The 22,711-nt window shown below is 43.2% G+C and overlaps 1 protein-coding gene and 2 non-coding genes across 3 annotated transcripts; all 3 read left to right on the top strand.

The window, feature by feature from the left end:
• The first annotated feature begins 19,003 nt into the window (after window positions 1-19,003).
• TRNAS-GGA lies at window positions 19,004-19,090 on the top strand. Its single transcript has one exon. It is a non-coding gene; the product is annotated as a tRNA-Ser (tRNA).
• A 421-nt stretch (window positions 19,091-19,511) lies between these two features.
• On the top strand, window positions 19,512-19,584 carry TRNAF-GAA. The gene has a single exon. It is a non-coding gene; the product is annotated as a tRNA-Phe (tRNA).
• Window positions 19,585-20,962: 1,378 nt separating this feature from the next.
• On the top strand, window positions 20,963-22,651 carry LOC125549286 (DNA polymerase-like). Its single transcript, XM_048712734.1, has one exon. The coding sequence runs from the start codon at window positions 21,782-21,784 to the stop codon at window positions 22,649-22,651; it is 870 nt and encodes a 289-aa protein (XP_048568691.1). The 5' UTR covers window positions 20,963-21,781.
• The last annotated feature ends 60 nt before the right edge of the window (window positions 22,652-22,711 follow it).

Consider the following 22,711-nt stretch of genomic DNA (forward strand, 5'->3'; position numbering starts at 1 on the left):
TGGTTAGTGTTCAGATCATTACAGACTGTTCTATTTCTGACAGATTCTGTTTTCATTGCGTAGTTTGCTTGTTTTCTAGTTTCTGTGACTTATATTCCTCAATATAAATTATAGAAATGATATGGTACAGTAGGAATTGTGTGAGAACAATTACGATCTTTGTATTTGACAGTACCAAGGTGAATGGTTTACTCTTTATCATACTAACCTATCTCACGAAGTTCCGTTAAGTTTTGTGTGATTGAAGTTTTCAAGCTTTGGGTGAGATATCGATATGAGGAGAATAAGGAGTGGAAAGACCCTAAGCTTGGGGATGCCCAAGGCACTCCAAGGTAATATTCAAGGAAGACTCAAGCACCTAAGCTTGGGGATGCCCCGGAAGGCATCCCCTCTTTCGTCTTCAAAACTATCGGTATACCTTATTTGGAGCTATATTTTTATTCGTCACATGATATGTGTTTTGCTTGGAGCGTATTTTCAATTTTACTTGCTGTTTGAATAAAATCATTGGATCTGAAATCTTAAACGAAAAAGAATCCTCCCATGGCTAGTTAATTATTTGACTACTCAGTGTCCTTCACTCATATCTTTTTGGAGTAGTTTGTCATTACTCACGTGCTTCACATATATCCTATGAGTAAATGGTTGAATGAATTGAATATCCTAAATCTCAATTTATGTATGTTTCATATGCTTATACCATGGGGAGTAATGACTTCACATAGAATAAGTATAGTTAGTAAACTTATTGAAAGTTAGCAAACGTAGAATTGGTCACATGAAAAATTCATGAAAGAATATTGAAGGAAGAGATATTTCACATATAAATATACTATCTTGGACATCTTTTGTAATTGTGAGCACTCATTAAAATATGACATGCTAAAAGGTTGACGTCGGACAAGGAAGACAACGTAAATGGGTTATGTTTTCTTATATCCGAAATAAAGTATATTGTCTTGGATCATCCAACATGTTGAGCTTGCCTTTCCCCCTCATACTAGCCAAATTCTTTGCACCAACTAGAGATACTACTTGTGCTTCCAAACACCCTTAAACCAGTTTTGCCATGAGAGTCCACCATACCTACCTATGGATTGAGTAAGATCCCTCAAGTAAGTTGTCATCGGTGCAAGCAATAAAAATTGCCCTCTAAATATGTATGACTTATTAGTGTGGGAGAAAATAAGCTTTATACGATCGTGTGATACGGAAGAAATAAAAGCGATGGACTGCATAATAAAGGTCCATATCACAAGTGGAAATATAAAGTGACGTCCTTTCGCATTAAGATTTTGTGCATCCAACCATAAAAGCGCATGACAACCTCTGCTTCCCTCTGCGAAGGACCTATCTTTTACTTTTATCTTCTACCTCATGCAAGAGTCATGGTGATCTTCACCTTTCCTTTTTACATTTTATCCTTTGGCAAGCACATTGTGTTGGAAAGATCCTGCTATATATATATATATATATATATATATCCAATTGGATGTAAGTTATCATGAACTATTATTGTTTACATTACCCTTGAGGTAAAAGGTTGGGAGGCGAATCTATAAGCCCCTATCTTTCTCTGTGTCCGATTAAAACTTTGAACCCATAAATATCATGTGAGTGTTAGCAATTGTGAAAGATTAAATGATAGTTGAGTATGTGGAGTTTGCTAAACCAGAGCTCTGACATAGAACCTTCCTAAAATAAGATGAATTGCAATTGTTTGATGACTGAGAATATAGTTTGTTAGTTTCAAGAAAGTTTATGATCAATACTTTAACATGTGAATAGCTTGTTACTTGATCATGTAAAGTTTTATGAAGATGAGCTACTGTTATGATATATAATGATGTTACAAAAAGTGATTGAAACTATCATTGATGAAACTTATGCACTTGCTAGCATTCACACTTCATAAATTATTTCTTTTATCATTTACCTACTCGAGGACGAGCAGGAATTAAGCTTGGGGATGCTGATACGTCTCCAACGTATCTATAATTTATGAAGTATTCATGCTATTATATTATCAACCTTGGATGTTTTATATGCATTTATATGCTATTTTATATGATTTTTGGGACTAACCTCTTAACCTAGTGCCCAATGCCAGTTCCTGTTTTTTCCTTGTTTTTGAGTTTTACAGAAAAGGAATATCAAACGGAGTCCAATTGACGTGCTAATTTTTGACGATTTTTTATGGACCAAAAGAAGACCCCGGAGTAAAAGAGTTGGGCCAGGAGAGTCCCGGGGCGTCCACGAGGGTGGGGGGCGCCCCCCCCCCCCTAGGCATGTGGTCCTGCCTCGTGGACGCCTCGGGCACCTCCTTGATGTGAGACCGACGCCAAAAATTCCTATAAATAGAGAAACCTCGGAAAATTAACCTAGATCGGGAGTTCCGCCGCCAGAAGCCTCTGTAGCCACCGAAAACCAATCTAGGCCCTCTCTGGCACCCTGCCGGAGGGGGCTGTCATCACCGGAGGGCATGGAGGAGGATCCCGGAGGGGCCATCATCACCATGAAGGCCAAGGACCAGAGGGAGAACCTCTCCCCATCTAGGGGGGAGGCCATGGAGGAGGAAGCACAAGGGGAGAACCTCTCCTCCTCTCTCTCGGTGGCACCGGAGTGCCATCGGGAGGGGAATCATCACCGCAGTGATCGTTGATGTCTACTACACAACCTTCGTCTTGTAGACGTTGTTGGGCCTCCAAGTGCATAGGTTTGTAGGACAGTAGCAAATTTCCCTCAAGTGGATGACCTAAGGTTTATCAATCCGTAGGAGGCGTAGGATGAAGATGGTCTCTCTCAAGCAACCCTGCAACCAAATAACAAAGAGTCTCTTGTGTCCCCAGCACACCCAATACAATGGTAAATTGTATAGGTGCACTAGTTCGGCGAAGAGATGGTGATACAAGTGGTATATGGATAGTAGATAAAGGTTTTTGTAATCTGAAAATATAAAAACAGCAAGGTAACTAATGATAAAAGTGAGCCTAAACAGTATTGCAATGCTAGGAAACAAGGCCTAGGGTTCATACTTTCACTAGTGCAAGTTCTCTCAACAATAATAACATAATTGGATCATATAACTATCCCTCAACATGCAACAAAGAGTCACTCCAAAGTCACTAATAGCGGAGAACAAACGAAGAGATTATGGTAGGGTACAAAACCACCTCAAAGTTATTCTTTCCAATCAATCTGTTGGGCTATTCCTATAAGTGTCACAAACAGCCCTAGAGTTCGCACTAGAATAACACCTTAAGATCCAACTATAAGAGCAAAGCTCGCGATACATCAAGATCGTGCCAAATCAAGAACACAAGAGAGAGAGAGAGAGAGAGAGATCAAACACATAGCTACTGGTACATACCCTCATCCCCGAGGGAGAACTACTCCCTCCTCATCATGGAGAGCACCGGGATGATGAAGATGGCCACCGGAGAGGGATTGCCCCCTCCGGCAGGGTGCCGGAATGGGTCTAGATTGGTTTTCGGTGGCTACGGAGGCTTCTGGTGAAGGAACTCCTGATTTATTCTGCTCCCCGGTCGTTTTAGGGTATATGGAGATATATAGGCGGAAGAAGTACATCAGGGGAGCCACGAGGGGCCCACGAGGGTGGAGGGCACGCCCAGGGGGTGGGCGCGCCCCCCTACCTCGTGGCTTCCTCGTTGCTTCCCTTACGTGGACTCCAAGTCTCTCGGGTTGCTTTCCTTCCAAAAATAATTTACGTGAAGTTTCAGGTCAATTGGACTTCGTTTGATTTTCCTTTTCTGCGATACTCTAAAAGAAGGAAAAAACAGAAATTGGCACTGGGCTCTAGGTTAATAGGTTAGTCCCAAAAATCATATAAAATAGCATATAAAACATCCAAGGTTGATAATATAATAGCATGGAACAATCAAAAATTATAGATACGTTGGAGACGTATCAATCGTCTCCATCAACATCACCATCATCATCATCACCCTCATCTCTTTTACGCGGTCCACTCTCCCGCACCCTGCTGTAATCCCTACTTGAACATGGTGCTTTATGCCACATATTATGATCCAATGATGTGTTGCCATCCTGTGATGTTTTGAGTAGATATCTTTTGTCTTTGGGTTGATTGATGATCTAGATTGGTATGAGTTGTATGTTTTACTTTGATGCTATCCTATGGTGCCCTCCATGTCGCGCAAGTGTGAGGGGTTCCCGCTGTAGGGTGTTGCAATACGTTCATGATTCGCTTATAGTGGGTTGGTGAGTGACTGAAACACAAACCCGAGTAAGGGGGTTGTTGTGTATGGGAATAAAGAGGACTTGATGCTTTAATGCTATGGTTGGGTTTTACCTTAATGATCTTTAGTAGTTGCAGATGCTTGCTAGAGTTCCAATCATAAGTGCATATGATCCAAGTAGAGGAAGTATGTTAGCTTATGCCTCTCCCCTCATATGAAACTGCAATAGTGATTACCGGTCTTGTTAATGATTGCCTAGGACACTTCCGCACACTGATCCACCATTATTCCACACTCGCTATTTATAATATTTAGTAATATATTCTAACTTCATGATAATAGCACCTACTTTTATATTTTAGCTCTTCGATATCATACAAAGTTATCCTCTTCATACCCACAACCTAGTTTTATTTCTCGTTGCTAGTTGGAAGTAAACGTTCGGTGTATGTGGAGTCGTATCAGTGGCGGATAGGGCTTGAGAGAATATTGATCTTACCATTAGCTCCTTGTGGGTTCGACACTCCATACTTATCACTTCCACCTTTGAAAATTGCTACAATGATTCCTTGCACTTGGGGATTATCGCTGTCCTATGGTGCTCTCCGTGTCGCGCAAGTGTGAGGGATCTCCGTTGTAGGGTTTGCAATATGTTCATGATTTGCTTATGATGGATGGCGTGAGTGACAGAAGCACGATCCGAGTAAGTAGATTGTTTGTGTATGGGAGTAAAGAGGACTTGATGCCTTATAATGCTATGGTTGGGTTTTACCTTAATGATCTTTATTATTTGCGGATGCTTGCTAGAGTTCCAATCATAAGTGCATATGATCCAAGAAGAGAAAGTATGTTAGCTTATGCCTCTCCCTCAAATAAAATTGCAATAATGATTACCGGTCTAGTTATCAATTGTCTAGGGACAAATAACTTTCTCGTGAGAAAAAGCTCTCTACTGAAACTAATTTAGTTGTGTCTTTATCTAAACAGCCCCTAGCTTTTATTTACATGCTATTTATTATATTTCAAACCTAGCTTGCAACACCTACAAAGTACTTCTAGTTTCATACTTGTTCTAGGTAAGGCGAACGTTAAGCGTGCGTAGAGTTGTATTGGTGGTCGATAGAACTTGAGGAGATATTTGTTCTACCTTTAGCTCCTCGTTGGGTTCGACACTCTTTCTTATCGAAAGAGGCTACAATTGATCCCCTATACTTGTGGGTTATCATATACCTTCAAGCACTAACCTCCTCGGCAACGGCGCCAGAAACGAGCTTGATGTCTACTACGCAACTTTATTCTTGTAGACACGTGTTGGGCCTCCAAGCGTAGAGTTTTGTAGGACAGTAGAAATTTTCCCTCAAGTGGATGACTTAAGGTTTATCAATCCGTGAGAGGTGTAGGATGAAGATGGTCTCTCTCAAAAGACCCTCCAACCAAATACAAGTAATCACTTGTGTCCCCAACACACCCAATACAATGGAAAATTATATAGGTGCACTAGTTCGGCGAAGAGATGGTGATACAAATGTAATATGGAGAGTAGATATTGGTTTTTGTAATCTGAAATTATAAAAACAGCAAGGTAACTAATAGTAAATGCGCACAAAAACGGTGTTGCAATGCTTAAAAACAAGGCCTAGGGTCCGTACTTTCGCTAGTGCAATTTCTCAACAGTGCTAACATAGTTGGATCATATGATTATCCCTCAAAGTGTAACGAAGAATCACTCCCGAGTTCCTATTAGCGGAGAACAAAATATAGGAATTGTTTGTAGGGTACGAAGCCACCTCAAAGCTATTCTTTCCGTTCGATCTATTCAAGAGTTCGTACCAAAATAACACAAAGCTATTGGTTTCATTTGATCTATCCTAGAGTTCATACTAGAATAACACCAAAGCATATTCATATTCATAATACTCAATCCACACAAAGAACTATAAAGAAACCCCAAAGTTTCCGTTGGAGAAAAGATAATAAAAACATGCATCAACCCTATGCATAGATTACCCCAATATCACCGCGGGAATCTGCGAGTTGAATGCCATAACATATATCAAGTGAATCAATATGATACCTCATTGTCACCTCAAGTATTCACACCGCAAGACATATATCATGTGTTCTCATATCTGAATATGCAATCCGACAAGACAAAACTTCAAAGGGTAAAGATTCAATTAATCACAACAAGAGTATAGAGGGGAGAAACATCATATGATACGACTATATTAACAAAGCCCATGATATAGATCAAGAGAGAGAGAGAGAGATAAAAACACATAGCTACAGGTATAAACCCTCAACCTTGAGGGTGGACTACTCCCTCCTCATCGTGGTGGCCGCCGGGATGATGAAGATGGCCACCGGAGATGATTCCCCCCTCCGGCGGGGTGCCGGAACGGGTATAGATTGGTTTTCGGTGGCTACGGAGCCATGCGGCGACGGAACTTCTAATCTAGGTTAACCCCGAGGGGTTTCGAAATATTTGGAAATTTATAGTGCAAAGAGGGGGTGCGGGAGGCCACCGAGGTGGGCACAACCCACCTAGGCGCGCCAGGGGGGCCTGGCGCGCCCTGGTGGATTGTGCCCCCCTTGGGGCACCCCCAGGTGCAGCTCTGGCCCAATGGGTTCCTTCTTGTCCAAAAAAAATCCCTGTAAAGTTTCATTGCATTTGGACTCCGTTTGATATTGATTTCTTGCGATGTAAAAAACAAGCAAAAAACAGCAACTCGCACTGGGCACTGGGTCAATAAGTTAGTTCAAAAAATGATATAAACTTGCTATAAAATGATTGGAAAACATCCAAGAATGATAAAATAACAGCATGAATACTTCATAAATTATAGATACGTTGGAGACGTATCAATAGTTGTTCTCTATTTCTATCCATAGGTACCTTTCATATTTGGTGATATAATTTGGGAAACGTTTCTCCGCCGGTCGCCCCTCGCTCGCTCGCGTTTCTACGTAGAAGCGGACTGGGCCACGTGACTTTTGATGGGTCTTTGAGCAAGATATCATTTTTCTTATCTCCTCCATGTTGTTCTAAAAAATGTCCTCCACCTAACTTTTTTTCTCTGCTTTCTTTCTTCCTCTTGCCTTGTTGCTTCTGTCCTCTCTCTTTACGCACGGTGAGCTTGTCAACGTAGACAACATGACCTCCTGTTGCTTCTGTGAGCACCCCTCCCCCAATGCTGCAAGCATCTCTTTCCCCACGTGCATCATACTGCTGCCCCGTCGATGGTACAACCGGAGAGATCTTTTGCTAGAATCGGTGGCACCCCCCCCCCCTAGAATTAGCGTTGTGTTTTGTGTTTTGTGTGTGCTTCAACAAGCTCTGTGCAACCGCAAATCTGCAATCAGCACCTGAGAAAGCTAAAACCGTCCATGAAAATCTTCAAGCGGATATGGCGGAAGCTGGGGGCGGCCGGTGCTGCAATTGTTGACAGAAAAAGGTTCAACCCTATTAAAAAAAGCTTCAATCAAGCACTATGCAACGAAAAAAATTCAACCGTTGACAGAAAAGCGTCAACCCTAGATGAAAAAAGCTTCAACCAGACAGTATGCAACAGAAAAAATTACAACCATTGATATAAAAAGCTTCAACTGTAAATAAAAAAAGCTTCAACTGATGACCGGCAATAGAAAAAAACTTTATAGAGGCTTGTGTTTCCACCGAAGCTGAAATCGGCGCTGGCGGGTGCTGGAACTAGTGAAGACAAATGCTACAACCGACGATGATGTTTCGCCCGGTGATGGCGAAGCTATAACCATGCAATTCATAGCTACAACCCAGCATGAAAAAAGTTGTAACCAACAAGCACGGAAGCTGCGACCGACGATGAAAATAGCTACAACCGTCGAGCACGAAAGCTACAACCAGTGAGAAAAAAGCTACCACCGACGAGCCCAAAAGCTACAACCGGCGTGCAAAAAAGTTGCAGCCATCGAGTGATTTTATTGTAGCTAGCCCAGATCTGCCTACGAGAGCTTCCGCTAGAGTTTCCAACGACAACTCGAATCCAGTTGAAGCTAGCTCGTCATGCATGTGGTATTGTAGATCAATTAATTAGCTGCTTGCATGCTAGCTTTACACGTAGAACCTACACTCCGAAGATTCGATAACTTTCTGAACCTGTTCCCGGAGACTCATGTTGAACATCTTGTGACGGAGGAATCTGACCACCAAGCAATCCTTGTAAGAGCGTTGGAGACAGCTCCACGCGCGAGGGAAAAAGGACCGCGCCCATTTCAGTTTGAAGAAGCATGGCAAGGCATGAACAGTCTGATGCTATGATCGCCCAAGCATGGTCAGCTGCTGGGACGAATGAAAATATAGTGGCGGGGATTTGGGAAAAGTTGAGTAAGATGATGGGAAGCATGCAGCAGTGGGCTAGAGAGGTGTTCTGGTCCATTCGGAGACAAATAGCAAAAGTCAAGACAGCACGGAGCAGAGTGGACGCATCGGATCCTCACTGGAGGTCCGGGATATTGAGGAGCAGCTGCGAGGGAGGAGCTGCTGTACCGATAGCGCTCGCGTGTGGACTGGCTGCGGGCTGGCGACCAGAACACCAAGTATTTTCAGAACCGGGCTTTGCACCGCAAGAGGAAGAATACTATCCGTGCGCTACACAGAGACGATGGTACGAGATGCATGGTTGACGAAGAGATGAGAGAAATGGCAGTCAAGATCTATGAATCCTTGTTCACATCAGAGGGCTTGGTTGATGCACAAGTATTATTAGAAAACATTGATCATTTGGTCTCGGCCGACATGAATTGCAAACTAACAGCTGCTATCTCCGATGAGGGGATTGAAGTTGCGCTGTTTCAAATGGGGCCGACGAAGGCACCGAGGCCGGACAGCCTGCCTGCTCTCTTCTATCAACGACACTAGTCGTTGGTAAAGAGTGATGTGTGCTCGGCAGTGCGCGATTTTCTTAATGGGGCAATGACCCCTGCTGAGTTCAATGATACGGTTATTGTTATGATCCCGAAAGTGAACTCACCGGAGTTACTTTCACAGTTTCGCCCTATCAATTTATGTAACGTTTCGTACCAGATAGCTACGGAGGTTTTGGCAAACAGATTGAAGGGTATACTTCCTCTCCTTATCTCTGAAGAACAGAGCGCTTTTGTGCCAGGGCGGTTGATCACTAACAATGTGTTGGTGGCATACGAGTGTGTGCATGCTATTCGGCAGAGGAAAAGGAAGAACAGTTTATGTGCGATCAAATTGGATATAATGAAGGCGTATGACAGGGTGGAGCGGATTTTCCTAGATCAGGTTATGACACAGTTCGGCTTTGCCCCTCATTGGGTTTCCATGATCATGAGGTGTGTTACCTCGGCACGCTTCTCGGTTAAACTTAACGGCGGGCTCTCGAGGAGTTTTTTACCCTCTCGCGGTCTAAGACAGGGCGACCCTTTGTCACCTTACTTGTTCCTTTTCTGCGTAGAGGGGTCTTCGGCACTCCTCAAGAGGGCTCAGAATGATAAACTTTTAATGGGAGTGAAGTTCGGGAGCACTGGCCCTCATGTAACTCACCTCCTGTTTGCAGATGACAGTATAGTTTTCCTAGAGGGCACAAAGGAGAACATGGAGACCCTAAAACAGACCCTCACCAAGTATGAAAAAGCATCAGGTCAAAAAGTAAACCTGCAGAAATCTTCCATTTTCTTTGGAAGAGGGAGTAATGATAGGATGAAGGAATAGATGAAACAAGCAGTGGGGATTCAGTCAGAAGCGCTTAGTGAACGGTATTTGGGTCTTCCAACACTAGTTGCGAGATCAAAGGATGGCACGTTCAAGCATGTTACTGAGTGCTCAAAGGGCAAGGTTTGTCTAAAGCAGCTAGAGAAGTTCTTGTCAAATCTGTGTTGCAAGCGACTCTGACTTACACCATGAGTTGTTTTCACCTCTCGAAGAAGATGTGCCGGAACCTGACTTCGATCTCCTCTAAATTCTGGTGGGGTGCAATGAATGATGAGAGAAGGGTCCATTGGATAGCATGGCAGAAGATGTGGGCAAGCAAGAGGGACAGAGGTATGTGGTTTAGGTATTATGAGGCCTTTAATCAAGCTTTGTTGGCCAAGCAAGCATGGTGCATTCTGCAAGTCCCGACCTCTCTTTGTGCTAGAGTACTCAAGGCCCGGTACATCAAGGATGGCAGATCCTATCTGCCTCTTGCCCAGCTTCCGGCTCGTTCACCTTTCGAAGTATTCTGCATGGTCGAGATTTACTTTGAGAAGGCCTTATATGGAGAGTTGGGTCGGGCCGAATATCAACATTCATCACGACCCCTGGATACCCTGCAGCGGTAGCACAAAACCTCTCGGTCAAGTGTATATGCAGGGCATCACCAAGGTTGCTAATTTGCTGAACCCTGACGGGATGACCTGGAATGAGGAGGTGGTCGATGCGATGTTTTCGGGGGATGATGCAGCGGACGTGAAACAGATTGCTATAGGAGGACTGCACACAGATGATTTCCTTGCATGGAATTATACAAGGAATGGTGTGTTCTCGGTCAAGTCCGCATATCACCTGAGGATGTCTACGAATAGAGCGAGGACCGGACAGCCGGAGTCCTCGAGCTCGGTAGCAAAGCACAAGGGGTACTTGGCACTGTGGGAAACGAGTGCCCCTGGTAAAGTCAAAATTCATATGTGGCGCATGATACGAAATGGACTTGCTGTGGGTGCAGAGCTTCATCGACGAAGGATCTAGCCGGGCGCTTTTTGTGTGGTGTGTGCCTGTGAAGAGACTATGAAGCATAGATTCTGGGGCTGCCAACATTCAGTCTTATTCTGGGAGCAATTGAGGGTGCAGGCGGGTTGGACTCTGGAGTTGCCACCACGGCATATTGAAACACAAAGCGCCCTAGCCTCCTGGTTGCTTGACTGGTTTGCGCGGGCTTCTGGCGACGAGAAGGAAGTGATGCTCCAGGCAGCATACGGCCTCTGGCTAGCAAGAAATGAGGCTAGAGATGGGAGGAAAATAGCACAACCACATGAAATAATAGCTACAGTGCAGGTGCAGGTGCAGATTACGGATTGGAGAACATCTCATGAGATGAGGGCGTCACAACCGGAGCCAAAGATCATCCAGCGGTGGGAACCTCCTGCAGTCGGATGGGTAAAGATCAACTCCGACGGCGCGGTCTCCAGGCATGGGGAGAAAGGAGGAGGTGGGGCGGTCCTTCGAGATCACCACACGACGTTCTAAGCAGGGCTATGCCACTTCTTTCCAAATATTACTGATCCTGAGATGGTGGAAGTTCTAGCTTGTAAAAGAGCAGTCCGCATGGCGATTGATCTAAAGTACGGCGAGCACATGTGGAGCTGGACTGTCTAGCACTGGTACAGAAGCTTAACAACCAGGAACGGGATCTTTCTGCTCCCAGGCCTTGGGTGCAGGAGATCAAGGGGTTGCTCAGTTCTATGGAGGAGGCCAAAGTGACGTGGGTTCGACATTCGGGGAATGTAGCCGCTCATAAACTTGCGAGAGTAGGTGTAGGTGAGAACCGTTCGGAGGTGTGCATGGGATCACCACCGGACTTTATTTTAGATGTAATTTCAGACGAGATTCCTAGCTTCGGTTAAATAAAGCGGCATGATTTCCCTTTAAAAAAAAAGAAGATTTGATCTACGTTATATATCCAACACGGAGCGTGGTGTCGGGCGAGTGCGGGCGGCGTGGCTAGTCGAGGATGAGCGATGTGGGCGCCGGTGGCCGACAGGAGTGCGCGGCGCGTTGGACTGGCGGGCTGTGCGGTTTATTTTTTGTACGTGTTTAGACCTTTTTATACAATGTGCGCGTTAATCGGCCGAAATTTGGGCCAGTCCACCGACGCCTACCATTGCCCATATAATTTACACACATGTTGTACCCATCTCATCGTTTTTTTAGATTTTTTTCCCATACCTCTTGGTTACGTTTGTGGATTTGGCAGTACGTGGAGTATCAAACAAGAAACAAAGTTTCAAACGAGAAGCGACACCCACATATATACTATGGGTCTGTCTAGATCTCGGTCGACTTAGACTTCGCGAAGTCTAAGTCGACTGACGTCATAAATAAATTGATCGCTCGTTTAAATTCGTTCGCATGCCTGGAGTCAGTTTTCCTGTTCGTTTTGTGTTGGCCTGCGTTGGCTCACCACGTGGGCTGCTGTTGGGCTGTATTGACATTGTCCCTTCGTTGTGCCTGTGTTTGTTTTTTAATTTTTTATTTATTTGTGCTTTTTACTGGAATTGGTAGAACATTGTCCCGTTGGTGTATTGCTACACAACACAATGTAGCTCTTATTTTTCACCCTAGCATTGCTAATGCTCTGTTCCTTCTTTTTTTGTCATCCTGCTTTTTTTTCAAATTTTTTTTGTATTTTTAAATGATAAAGGAATATTTAATGGAACAAAGAAAAAAATAAAAACAAACAAAATAAAAAGAAGAGCACAATTTAATTGTTTGTGACCTACGAATAACTATATGCGTCCGACTAGTGTGCAAATGGGTATCAATATTATTTTGGAAGGGGAAAAAGTAATTTGCATGCGAATGACATGTAATTGTGTGTTGTGTTCGATCAAGGACATGCAATTGCATGTGGCTGACATGTGTGCAACTAGGTAGACGAAGAAAGCAACTCATGTGGCCGACGTGTGTGCCACCTAATGGCAAATATTGAAAAAAGAAAAAACAATTAAGTTTGCTGGTAAATATTTAAAATACGGATTTGAATCTTCCCTCATCCCTCACAAAACAACAAAGAGTTGCACTCTCTTTGAAGACATGCAATTATAGTCTGGCGACGCTTGCACTTGCGTGCATAGTAGCAACTGCAATTGCCTTCCTTCACCCGGACAAAATGGTACTAAGTTGGAGTTGCAATCAGGAGACGCATATGCAATTGCGTAACTATTGGAAGACATGCACTTGCAGTCGGGACGAAGCTTGCAGTTGTGTGCCTACTAGCATACTCCCTTCACAACAACATTAAAAATGTGTCCAAGGATCTGGACAAGTAACTCTTCTCTCCTTTAATATGATCCTTTTTATGAGAAAATGAGCGCCGTTGTCAGAATCAGACACAAAAAAAAATATTTTTTCTTTCTTCATCCTTGGAAAAACAAAAAAATGCAAAAGAAGAAAAGGAAAAAAATTGTATGATTTCAAAAAATAAGAAAAAAACACAAACTGGTTGTGAGACCGGGTGCTTGATTTGTGTTTGCAGGCATGGCAGAAAACGTGGGTGTTATGGTGCTCGTGTGACACATAGTGAGGGTAGGGGATTCACGGGGGAGCTCCCCCCCCCCCCCCCGACCAAGCAAAAAAGTCTAGTTGCAAAAAATGTTTGTAAAAAGACATGTAGTTATACTCCAGGGGAAAGCGATTGCAATTGCATGACTAGTTGTCCTCCTCTCTCTTGCCGCCGCCCCTTCGACAAAACAAAGGCGTCTAGTTGCAACTAAGTTAGAAGACACTAAGTTATGACCATGCTAGAAGACATGCGGTTGCATGAGTATAGTTGGACATGCAGCTGGACACCTCTCTCTCGCTGCCGCCCCCTCCGACGAAATAAGGGCCCCCCTGAGTTGCGACCAAGTTACAAGGCATGCAGTTGCATGCCCATTGTGGGACATGCAACTGGCCCCATCTCTCTCGACGGCGTCCCCTCCGACCAAACAAGAGTCCATCCCAGTTGCGACCATGGTCTAAGACATGTAGTTGCGTGCCTAGTGTGGGACATGCAACTGGTGCCTCTCCCCGTACAGCAAAAAATGGAAGTTGAGTTGCAACCAAGTCATAAGACATGCAGTTGCAACCAAGTTATAAGACATGCAGTTGTGTGCCTAGTGTGGGGCATGCAACTGGGCCCCATCTCTCTCAATGTCGTCCCCTCTGACAAAACAAAGGTCACCCAGTTGCGACCAATTTAGAAGACATGGAGTTGCGTGCCCATTGTGGGACATGCAAACTGGCGCCTCTTCCCGCACAACAAAAATGGAAGTCGAGTTGCAACCAAATTATAGGACATGCGGTTGCGTGCCTAGTGTGGGACATGCAACTGGTGCCTCTCCCCGTACAACAAAAAATGAAAGTTGAGTTGCAACCAAGTTATAAGACATGTAGTTGTGAGTTGTGACGATGCTCAAAGACATGCAGTTGCGTGCCCGTTGTGGGACATACACCTGGCGCCTCTCCCCGTACAATAAAAATGGAAGTCGAGTTGCAACCAAGTTATAAGATATGCAGTTGCGACCAAGTTAGAAGACATGCAGTTGCATGCCTAGTGTGGGGCATGCAACTGGGCCCCAACTCTCTCGACGCCGCCCCCTCCGAAAAAACAAGGGTCCGACAAAACAAATGTCCACCCAGTTGCGACCAAGTTAGAAGACATGGAGTTTCATGCCCATTGTGGGACATGCAACTGGCGCCTCTCCCCACACAACAAAAATGGAAGTCGTGTTGCAACCACGCTATAAGACATGCAGTTGCGACCAAGTCAGAAGATATGCAGTTGCACACCTAGTGTGGGACATGCAATTGGGCCCCATTTCTCTCTACATCGTCCCCTCCGACAAAACAAAGACTCCCTAGTTGATACCAAGTTAGAAGACATGGAGTTGCGTTCCCATTGTGGCATATGCAACTGGCGCCTCTCCCCGCACAACAAAAATGGAAGTCAAATTGCAAACAAGTTATAAGACATGCAATTGCACGCCTAGTGTAGGACATGCAACTGGGTCCCATCTCTCTCGACGTAGCCCCCTTCGACAAAACAAAGGTCCCCTAGTTGATACCAAGTTATAAGACATGCAGTTGCGTGCACATTGTGGGACATGCAACTGGCGCCTCTCCCCGCACAACAAAAATGGAAGTCGAGTTGCAACCAAGTAAAGCAAACAAAAGGGCTATACAAATCCTAGTTATGGCCCAATAATACATTTGAGGGGATTTGAGTTCAAAGATAAGCTTCAAAAACATGGATCTGATTTCACGAAAGTAATGTTTCAGCAAAATCATATTCTTCGACCTACTAATGTCGATTAGAATAAAACAAAACAAGTGAATTGAATCACTCTTGCTAATGGCTTTAGTAATGTGTATGAGGGGATATGAGAGAAGCACTTCTTGAGACACCAAAAAATATCCCAGTAAAGAACAATATAAATGATAGCACTCACCAGATTAAAAAAACAAAAAAATGTGTCAAAAAATAGATAACTAGCAGAGGTTTATATCCTAAAAGACAAAAAAGAATGTCAACTTAGCAAAAACCCTAAACACACGTCTGTCTTGTCACCTACTCATGAACATATGGTGTAAAAAATGCACTATACTCTCTGTACAGAGAGGGTGTAAAAATGTATCTATAAGTACGCACAAACATAAAAAAAAGGTGTTGATAAAAAACTACTTGTTGTACAATTCAATGGAGAAACACACTTCATCTTCAGTCTCTTGGCCTACTAAAAGAAATTTAGTACTACTAGTTGCAAAACAATCTTTACTGGAAAGAACCTCAAAATAAATAGCAATAAAAGGGGAAAAATCTGAATGACACTTGACAGTGGCACATAAAAGCGGAGCTTTATTTATCGAGATAAGTGAATCTACCTATCAAAAAATCCACCACACCAACATTGCCGATAGACACGCGTGAGCAAGAGACACTATTGTGCATGAACGCACAAAAAATTAAACCTAAAAAAATAAGGTCTAAACTATGGGGGAGATTCTCTGCTTGAAACTAGCTAATCACATATTTGATACAAAAAAAAAAGAAGGCGTTGGGGGGAGGGGGGGGGGGGATGGACATACAAAATCCTAACTACTCTACTGGATACATGGGCACAGTAACAAACTGCTACGGTGCAGCTTACATGCAATTAGCATCAGTCCCAGGACAAGACCTCATGTTGCTTACTCACACAGCGCTACAATTATATTAGAATAATTTCAGAATAAGAAGCAAAAGAACTAAACTAACTGAAATTAAACACTAAAAAGTGTAGTTAACTTGGCGTTTTCCTCTTCTTAATCATCACGGGGTGGCCGCTTCCCCTTCCTCACTCTTTAATGCAGCCCCAAAACAAACACAAAAAATAAAAACGACCCACATCAAAACACAGCCCAGCCCCAGCCCATCAGCAGTGCTCGCGTACCGGGATCACCAGTTCGACGGGGAAAAACAAAAGCGGGCCTGCCCACACCTTAACAGGCCGAAACAAGGGACAAAAGTGACCCAGCACGAATCTACAAGGTGCTACAGATCGGACGGCTAGCCAGTTGACTGAGACTTCAACTGGCTAGCCGTCCAATATGTGATCTAAAAATATTTCACATAAGCTATTACTTAATGGCCTAAGTTAACTGAGATTTTTAGCAGCGCCCGTCCTGGATTGTAAGCCATTTAGGTATATGATATTTACTTAATGTGCTTTTTCGCACCTAAGTTACCTTAATGGTATAGAATACACTTTTAGGTGACCGAAATACAAATTTTTTCCACCACTTTGCAATTGCAAGAAAAAAGAGGAATCTGATCAAGTACTTGATGAGCGATACTGGAGATCGAATAGAAGGTAATGACTTACTCGATGCACATATTTAGGGCTATTTCTCTCATCTGTTTAATACGCACTTCTCTTTGATAAGAAGGGTTCTCTTGTGTTCCAGGGTTGATTAAGCGTCTGGCGGAACAGGGACACATTGTGTGAGGCTAAATTTCCTGATGAATTGATGAATATGGCTCAATATAGACTGGTCCAGGTATACCGGTCAGTCTTGAGCCACCAGGATAGCCTTCCACATATCCTGTTCCTCCCTTGAGTGGTAACTCTTTTCTAACCTTAGAATCCTGAACCAATTTGCTCCAAAGACTCTGTCATGAAAGGAGTCCATAGGTTGATAAAATAGGTTTTCATGAAAACCACACGTAGATAGAAAAGGTAAGAGTTACACGTGCCAGAAGCGAGGAATACCGCTCGGAAGCCCGATTGAACCTGTCCTCATTCACTGCTATCTCCATATATTGGATGCCAAGCTTGAAAGGGTAATGGTCCGAGAGGATGGGGCCGTAGTCTTCTATTACGCACGCTACGCAGACGATATGGTCTTCGGCTTACCGAGAGGGGATAAGTCCACGCGAGTCACCCAGGGTCTCAAAAAGGTCTTAGCTAGAGTCCTTAGGGAGCTCCTACAGGGCTTCACTTCTACTGAAATTTCCAGAAAACAACCAGGGAGGCTACAAATTATCGGCTTGCCCCTGTCTCTGAAAAGTGAAGGTAGCTCCACGTGGGTATTCCATCCAAACGATGGGAGAAGAGGATGACACTTGTTCGTATTAACAAGGGAAAGAGGTTTGATTGGAACATGTTCTACAAGAACTCCTGTGTAGAACACGCCCGTATCTATTCTATGGGCTGGCTTCAGGCCAACCCTACTGCTGAAGTAGAAAGCATCATATTCCGGTTTTTCCAACACTTGATCAGGAACCGGGCGCAGAAATTCCTTGAAGAGAAGGGGATGCCTACAACCAATGCCTAAATAAAGGCATATGTCGAAAAGTGCAACTACTAATAGATTCAGTAAAGGAAGGCCCGGAACGGGCTGAGCTACTGCCCGAAATAGAAGAGGACGACTAGAGTAGAGGAGCCTAATTCCAATCCAAACAATTGACGAGGGAGTCTAATTATTTTTCCGTTCTTGATTGTTTCAATTGCACTTTCTTCATTGGAGGGTTGCTTGGAAAGTGCGATAGTTACGGCCGCTTGGAGTATACGGATTGAATTCTTCCTTCTTCTATAGGTCTTTCTGGGCGGCGAGGCGGAAAAAAGGTGTAGAGAGGGAGAAGGTACATAAAAAAAAACGATTTCTAAGGTAGAAAAGAGGCATCCACCAGTCATTGAGAACAGCTAATCCCGGAATTAGCAGGCCGGTATGCGAAGAGAATTCGGTATTGAATCCGCGAGGCCAGGTGAAGAAAAGTCCAATATGGGTGGATTACCTTTTTCTGAAGGATAAGTCTCTGGGACTGACTGAACTGAATGTATAGCGTCAAGATAAGAAGCACGGTAGTCGAAGATGTACCTTGTGGGGTGGGGTACGAGTAGACCAGACCAATGATGAAAAGCATAGATACGAGCATGGCCTCCCTGTCTCAAAAGCAGGCCGCCAAGGGTGCTCGCATGAAGCATTTCTCACTCATAAATAAGTAGTTATCACAAATTTAGAAACATGCTCTGATTTCTCTTATCGAATTTCATTCAGATTTTCCAGTATTCGGAGTTGCTTGGGAAAAGGTCTAGTCAGGGTCGGTTCTGTTCGGAGTTTCGGGTTGATCGGAAAAAAACACCCTAATTAAGACTTTTGTATAGTTTGTGTCAACCTGAGTTTGGTTAAGTGCCCGCCCGCCTAGATAGATACATAAGTGTCAGTTTGAATGAAGTCAAGTGTAAACCGTGTCAACAACGAGAAATTGAAGTGTAAATCTGGATGGTTTGAAGTGGAAACCTTAACATGCAAAAGTGTCTACCTCATTAGAAAAGCAAGTATCTACCGGCGATATATTCATTCGAGTATCAACCGGCGTCAACCAGTTGTCAAACTCCAAATATTTCGTTCGTAGGGGCATGAAGAAGTTGCTAAACCGGTGAAATATGAAATTGGAAAGGAAGTCAAACTCCCTATGGAACCTGTGATCGGTTGTACCTGTACTTTAGTGATACGAAAACTCTCTATTCACTCAGTTTCTGGTCAATAATAAGATTATGTAGGAGAGATGGCCGAGTGGTTCAAGGCGTAGCATTGGAACTGCTATGTAGGCTTTTGTTTACCGAGGGTTCGAATCCCTCTCTTTCCGTTTCTGTTAATTCACCAACGTTACCGACCACAATGAAATTTCTAGTAAGAGGAAAATCCGTCGACTTTCTAAATCGTGAGGGTTCAAGTCAAGTCCCTCTATCCCCAATAAAAAGCCCATTTTACTTCCTAACTATTGTACCAACCTCTATTTTTCATTAATGGTTCAAACAAGATTCACTATCTTTCTTATTCTACTCTTTCACAAACGGATCCGAACTGACTTCTTTGGATCTTATCCCATTCATACAAATGAACATATTATAGTATAGGCAAGTAATCCCTATTATTAAGTAAGTCATTCACAATCCATATCATTATCCTGATATTTACTAAGTCCAATTTGAGAATACTTTTTTCTTTTTTAGTCCCTTTAATTGACATAGATACAAGTACTCTACTAGGATGATGCACAATAAATAGTCAGGATAGCTCAGTTGGTAGAGCAGAGGATTGAAAATCCTCGTGTCACCAGTTCAAATCTGGTTCCTGGCACAGAACGAACAATGAATGCCTTTTCGGGAAAGAAAAGGGCCACATATTTTTTATAGGGAAAAGCTTTTTTTAAGGGGAAGAATCATCAACAAAAAATCCAGGAAAGAACAGCGAAGGAAAAACGTGAAAAAACAAGTGTTTTCCCGGAACGGAATAGCGGAAATTCCATACGTTGATCACCAATGTTGCATGTCTTTCCTTAAGCTGGAGTACTTTGAGTTAGAAGGCCTACTTTATTCGTCCTTTTAAAGCCTACTTATTCGTCTAGCTATTTCCAATTCTAATAAATAACCCGATCATATCATATCTTGGAAAACCCTAAGACTACCCAAGGCTGTACCCTACAGTGTTACCTATAGTCTATACTTGTGCATACGTTGCCTTCTCGGGTGGCAAGCTAGAACCAAGTAGTCTAGGTATCAATTCCAATTTAAGTCAATGATCCTCATTTTCTCCAACATTAAGAAGATTATTGGTAAGGTGACCAACCATCACACAGGATTCCGGGTCGGAGTAGCACCTCTTGCCTGATATATACAGGTCGTTACTGGCGATTCATTTGTGCCCTATGGTGTTCAATTGCCCGTTTGTTCCCTCCCCCTCGGGACGGGTCAACCTACTTTGCCCGCTCAGGCGCTCCAAAATGCTCTGACTAGACCGCCGACACCCATGATTTGTCCATCATTCAAAATGGCATTTCGTAAGGGCTCATAAGGTAGAAGGAAGCACAGATCCTCCGTGCACTTTCGCCTAGAGTTAGTTTGATTTTTCACTACTGTCTGAGTGGTGGCTAAACCCTGAAACTTTTCCTTGAAATGAAATAAAGATCTAACTTTATTCTAGTAGTGGTTTCCGCAAATGTGGATAATCTTGTTGATTAACACCCACTTTCCATACCCTGCAATTCAGAGGCCATCACCTCTGGTCTTTTAGTAACATATCAGTAAACAAGGCTCTCCTCGTGTAGCTTTTTGTTCTCAAGGAAGAAAATCTCATTGATTACTTATAATGCCGGATGAAGCAAGTTACAGCATTGGTTCTTTCGTGATTCACGTATATTGGAAATCTCTTTCTTTAGGAAATGGGATGGCATTCAATTCTCACTTAGGGATTCTCTTCTTCCTGAACATTCATGAAAAGAAGGACTCTGGCTTTAATGCTAAAGTTTAGTACTGGGCTGAGCGTACTTACCTACTTAGACAAGAGGGATACTTATAGATCTCTATGAGCGTAAGGCAAAGTGGGCAGGACTACTTCCACAACTACATTTTCGCTTAAGCAGGACCTGTGAGACCTCGAAGCAACCGTCTACTACTAGTTATAGATGCTATTTCTAATTGAATAGAATGGATGCTTCACAGCGGTTCTGCGACAGGCAGGGAAGAATTCTCAATTAGTTCATTGAGTTTAGGAAAGGATGCCAGTTTGGAACAGTTGGTGGAGCATGGTGAAACGCGCTCATTTGGAGTGGCTGAAACAGAAACGTACTCGAGAGCTACTCGTCTTCCTAAAAGCTCTAGCAATGCAAGACCTGTCCTAATGCAATAAATACCGGTGCTCTCGAACTCAATCAGCACAGGTACAGGGCCAGGTGCTTCTCCAGCTCTTGGTACCGTCTCTTGTGCCCCACCTATATAGCTAGGGTTAAGTAACCCATTCAGGAGAAGATAAGAGAAACACCATCTGGTAAGGTTGGATCTATAAAACAACGTTGGTTGACAGAGCTATCTTGACATTATAGGTGGGGTCTTTGGATAGCAGGTATGCTGTGTCAGAGAGCATTGGTGAGATTATCCATCTTATAACCCCCGTTAGACCGACAGATGATAGATTCCCTTCCAAGCCATTGAAACCTCGCTTTTCTTATCTAAATACAGGCGTTAGAATACGTTTTTTGATTGAATAGGTTCTATCTGCTTCCCTTCATTATCCGTGTGCTTGTGAATTTATTATAATCCATTTCAGTAGGACAACAGGGCTCTTGCCTAGCTGATTCTAAAGTGGAAGCAATTCAGGTATCAGCAGATACGGGTACTAATTCACATTTCTGTCACTACCCCGTGGTATTGGAGCTTGTAGTGATAAGGATTTTTTAATAGATAGTTTGTTTTATCCTTGAAGTAAGAGCACTGAGAATAGCTTAGCTTTCCAGCCGAAAGAAAGCATAGAGAACCATCAAACAAATACTGGATGGAGAATGCACTCTTCGTTGCCCAAAGGAAGACGGAGGGAAATGGCCCTTTCTCAGGATGGATTTATTGATTCAACTCATCTAGATGATGATCTGTACCTAGTAACCTATAAAAACAAAGTGAGTGATGATTTGTTTAAGGAAATGGAGGAGACAACAAAGCAGCCAGCTAATACAGCAGTTCAGCTCTCAGCTGCTATTGCTGCCTATGCCAGGATAGTGTTATACCCTTTTATTAAAAGGGATGATTGCTATTATATGGACACGGACTCTATTGTTGTTCAGAACGAACTTCCAGAAGAAATGGTATCACCTAGCGAAATAGGAAAGTTTAAGAAGGAGCACTATGTAAAAGAGGGAATCTTTTTGGCTCCCAAGTCATACTGCATACATGCATTACATGAAGATAAGGAAGAAATAATCATGAAGCATAAAGGACCGGTTAGAAAGGTAATCACTAAAGATTCTTACATAAACCAGCTAGCAGACCCAACATTAAAACAGCAATTTTCATGTTCAGCTGACTTTCATCGTGATTTTAAAAATTTATGTGTAGAGAAAAAAATCAATACGTACGTAGTTGGGATAGGAAATAGTACGAAGCGAGAATTAGTATACGATGAGGATGGAACGTGGATAGGAACTAAACCTCCTCATATAGGAGAGGATTCTATTGATAGTATCCATCCTACTACCCATAAAGTCATAACCGGCATATTAGGCAAAATGAATAATCTAACGAAAAAATGCAATCTAAAAGATCATAAATCTGATGATGATAAGAAGATCAAAGATTATAAGAAGAGAGAATCTCATCAGACAAAGAAGAAGAAAGCAGATAAGAAGAAGCCAGTGAATAAGAAGAAGAAGCGGTAAGAGCAGTTAGGATGGATAGCGGGCGAAGGACGAGAGAAAAATGCTGATGTCAGTGAAACA

This window comes from Triticum urartu, chromosome 3 (assembly GCF_003073215.2).
Source record: "Triticum urartu cultivar G1812 chromosome 3, Tu2.1, whole genome shotgun sequence".
Classification (NCBI taxonomy): Eukaryota; Viridiplantae; Streptophyta; class Magnoliopsida; order Poales; family Poaceae; genus Triticum; species Triticum urartu.

Coding starts and splice junctions, on each gene's coding strand:
- LOC125549286 (XM_048712734.1), top strand. CDS start 21,782: ATGCACTCTTCGTTGCCCAAAGGAAGACGGAGGGAAATGGCCCTTTCT.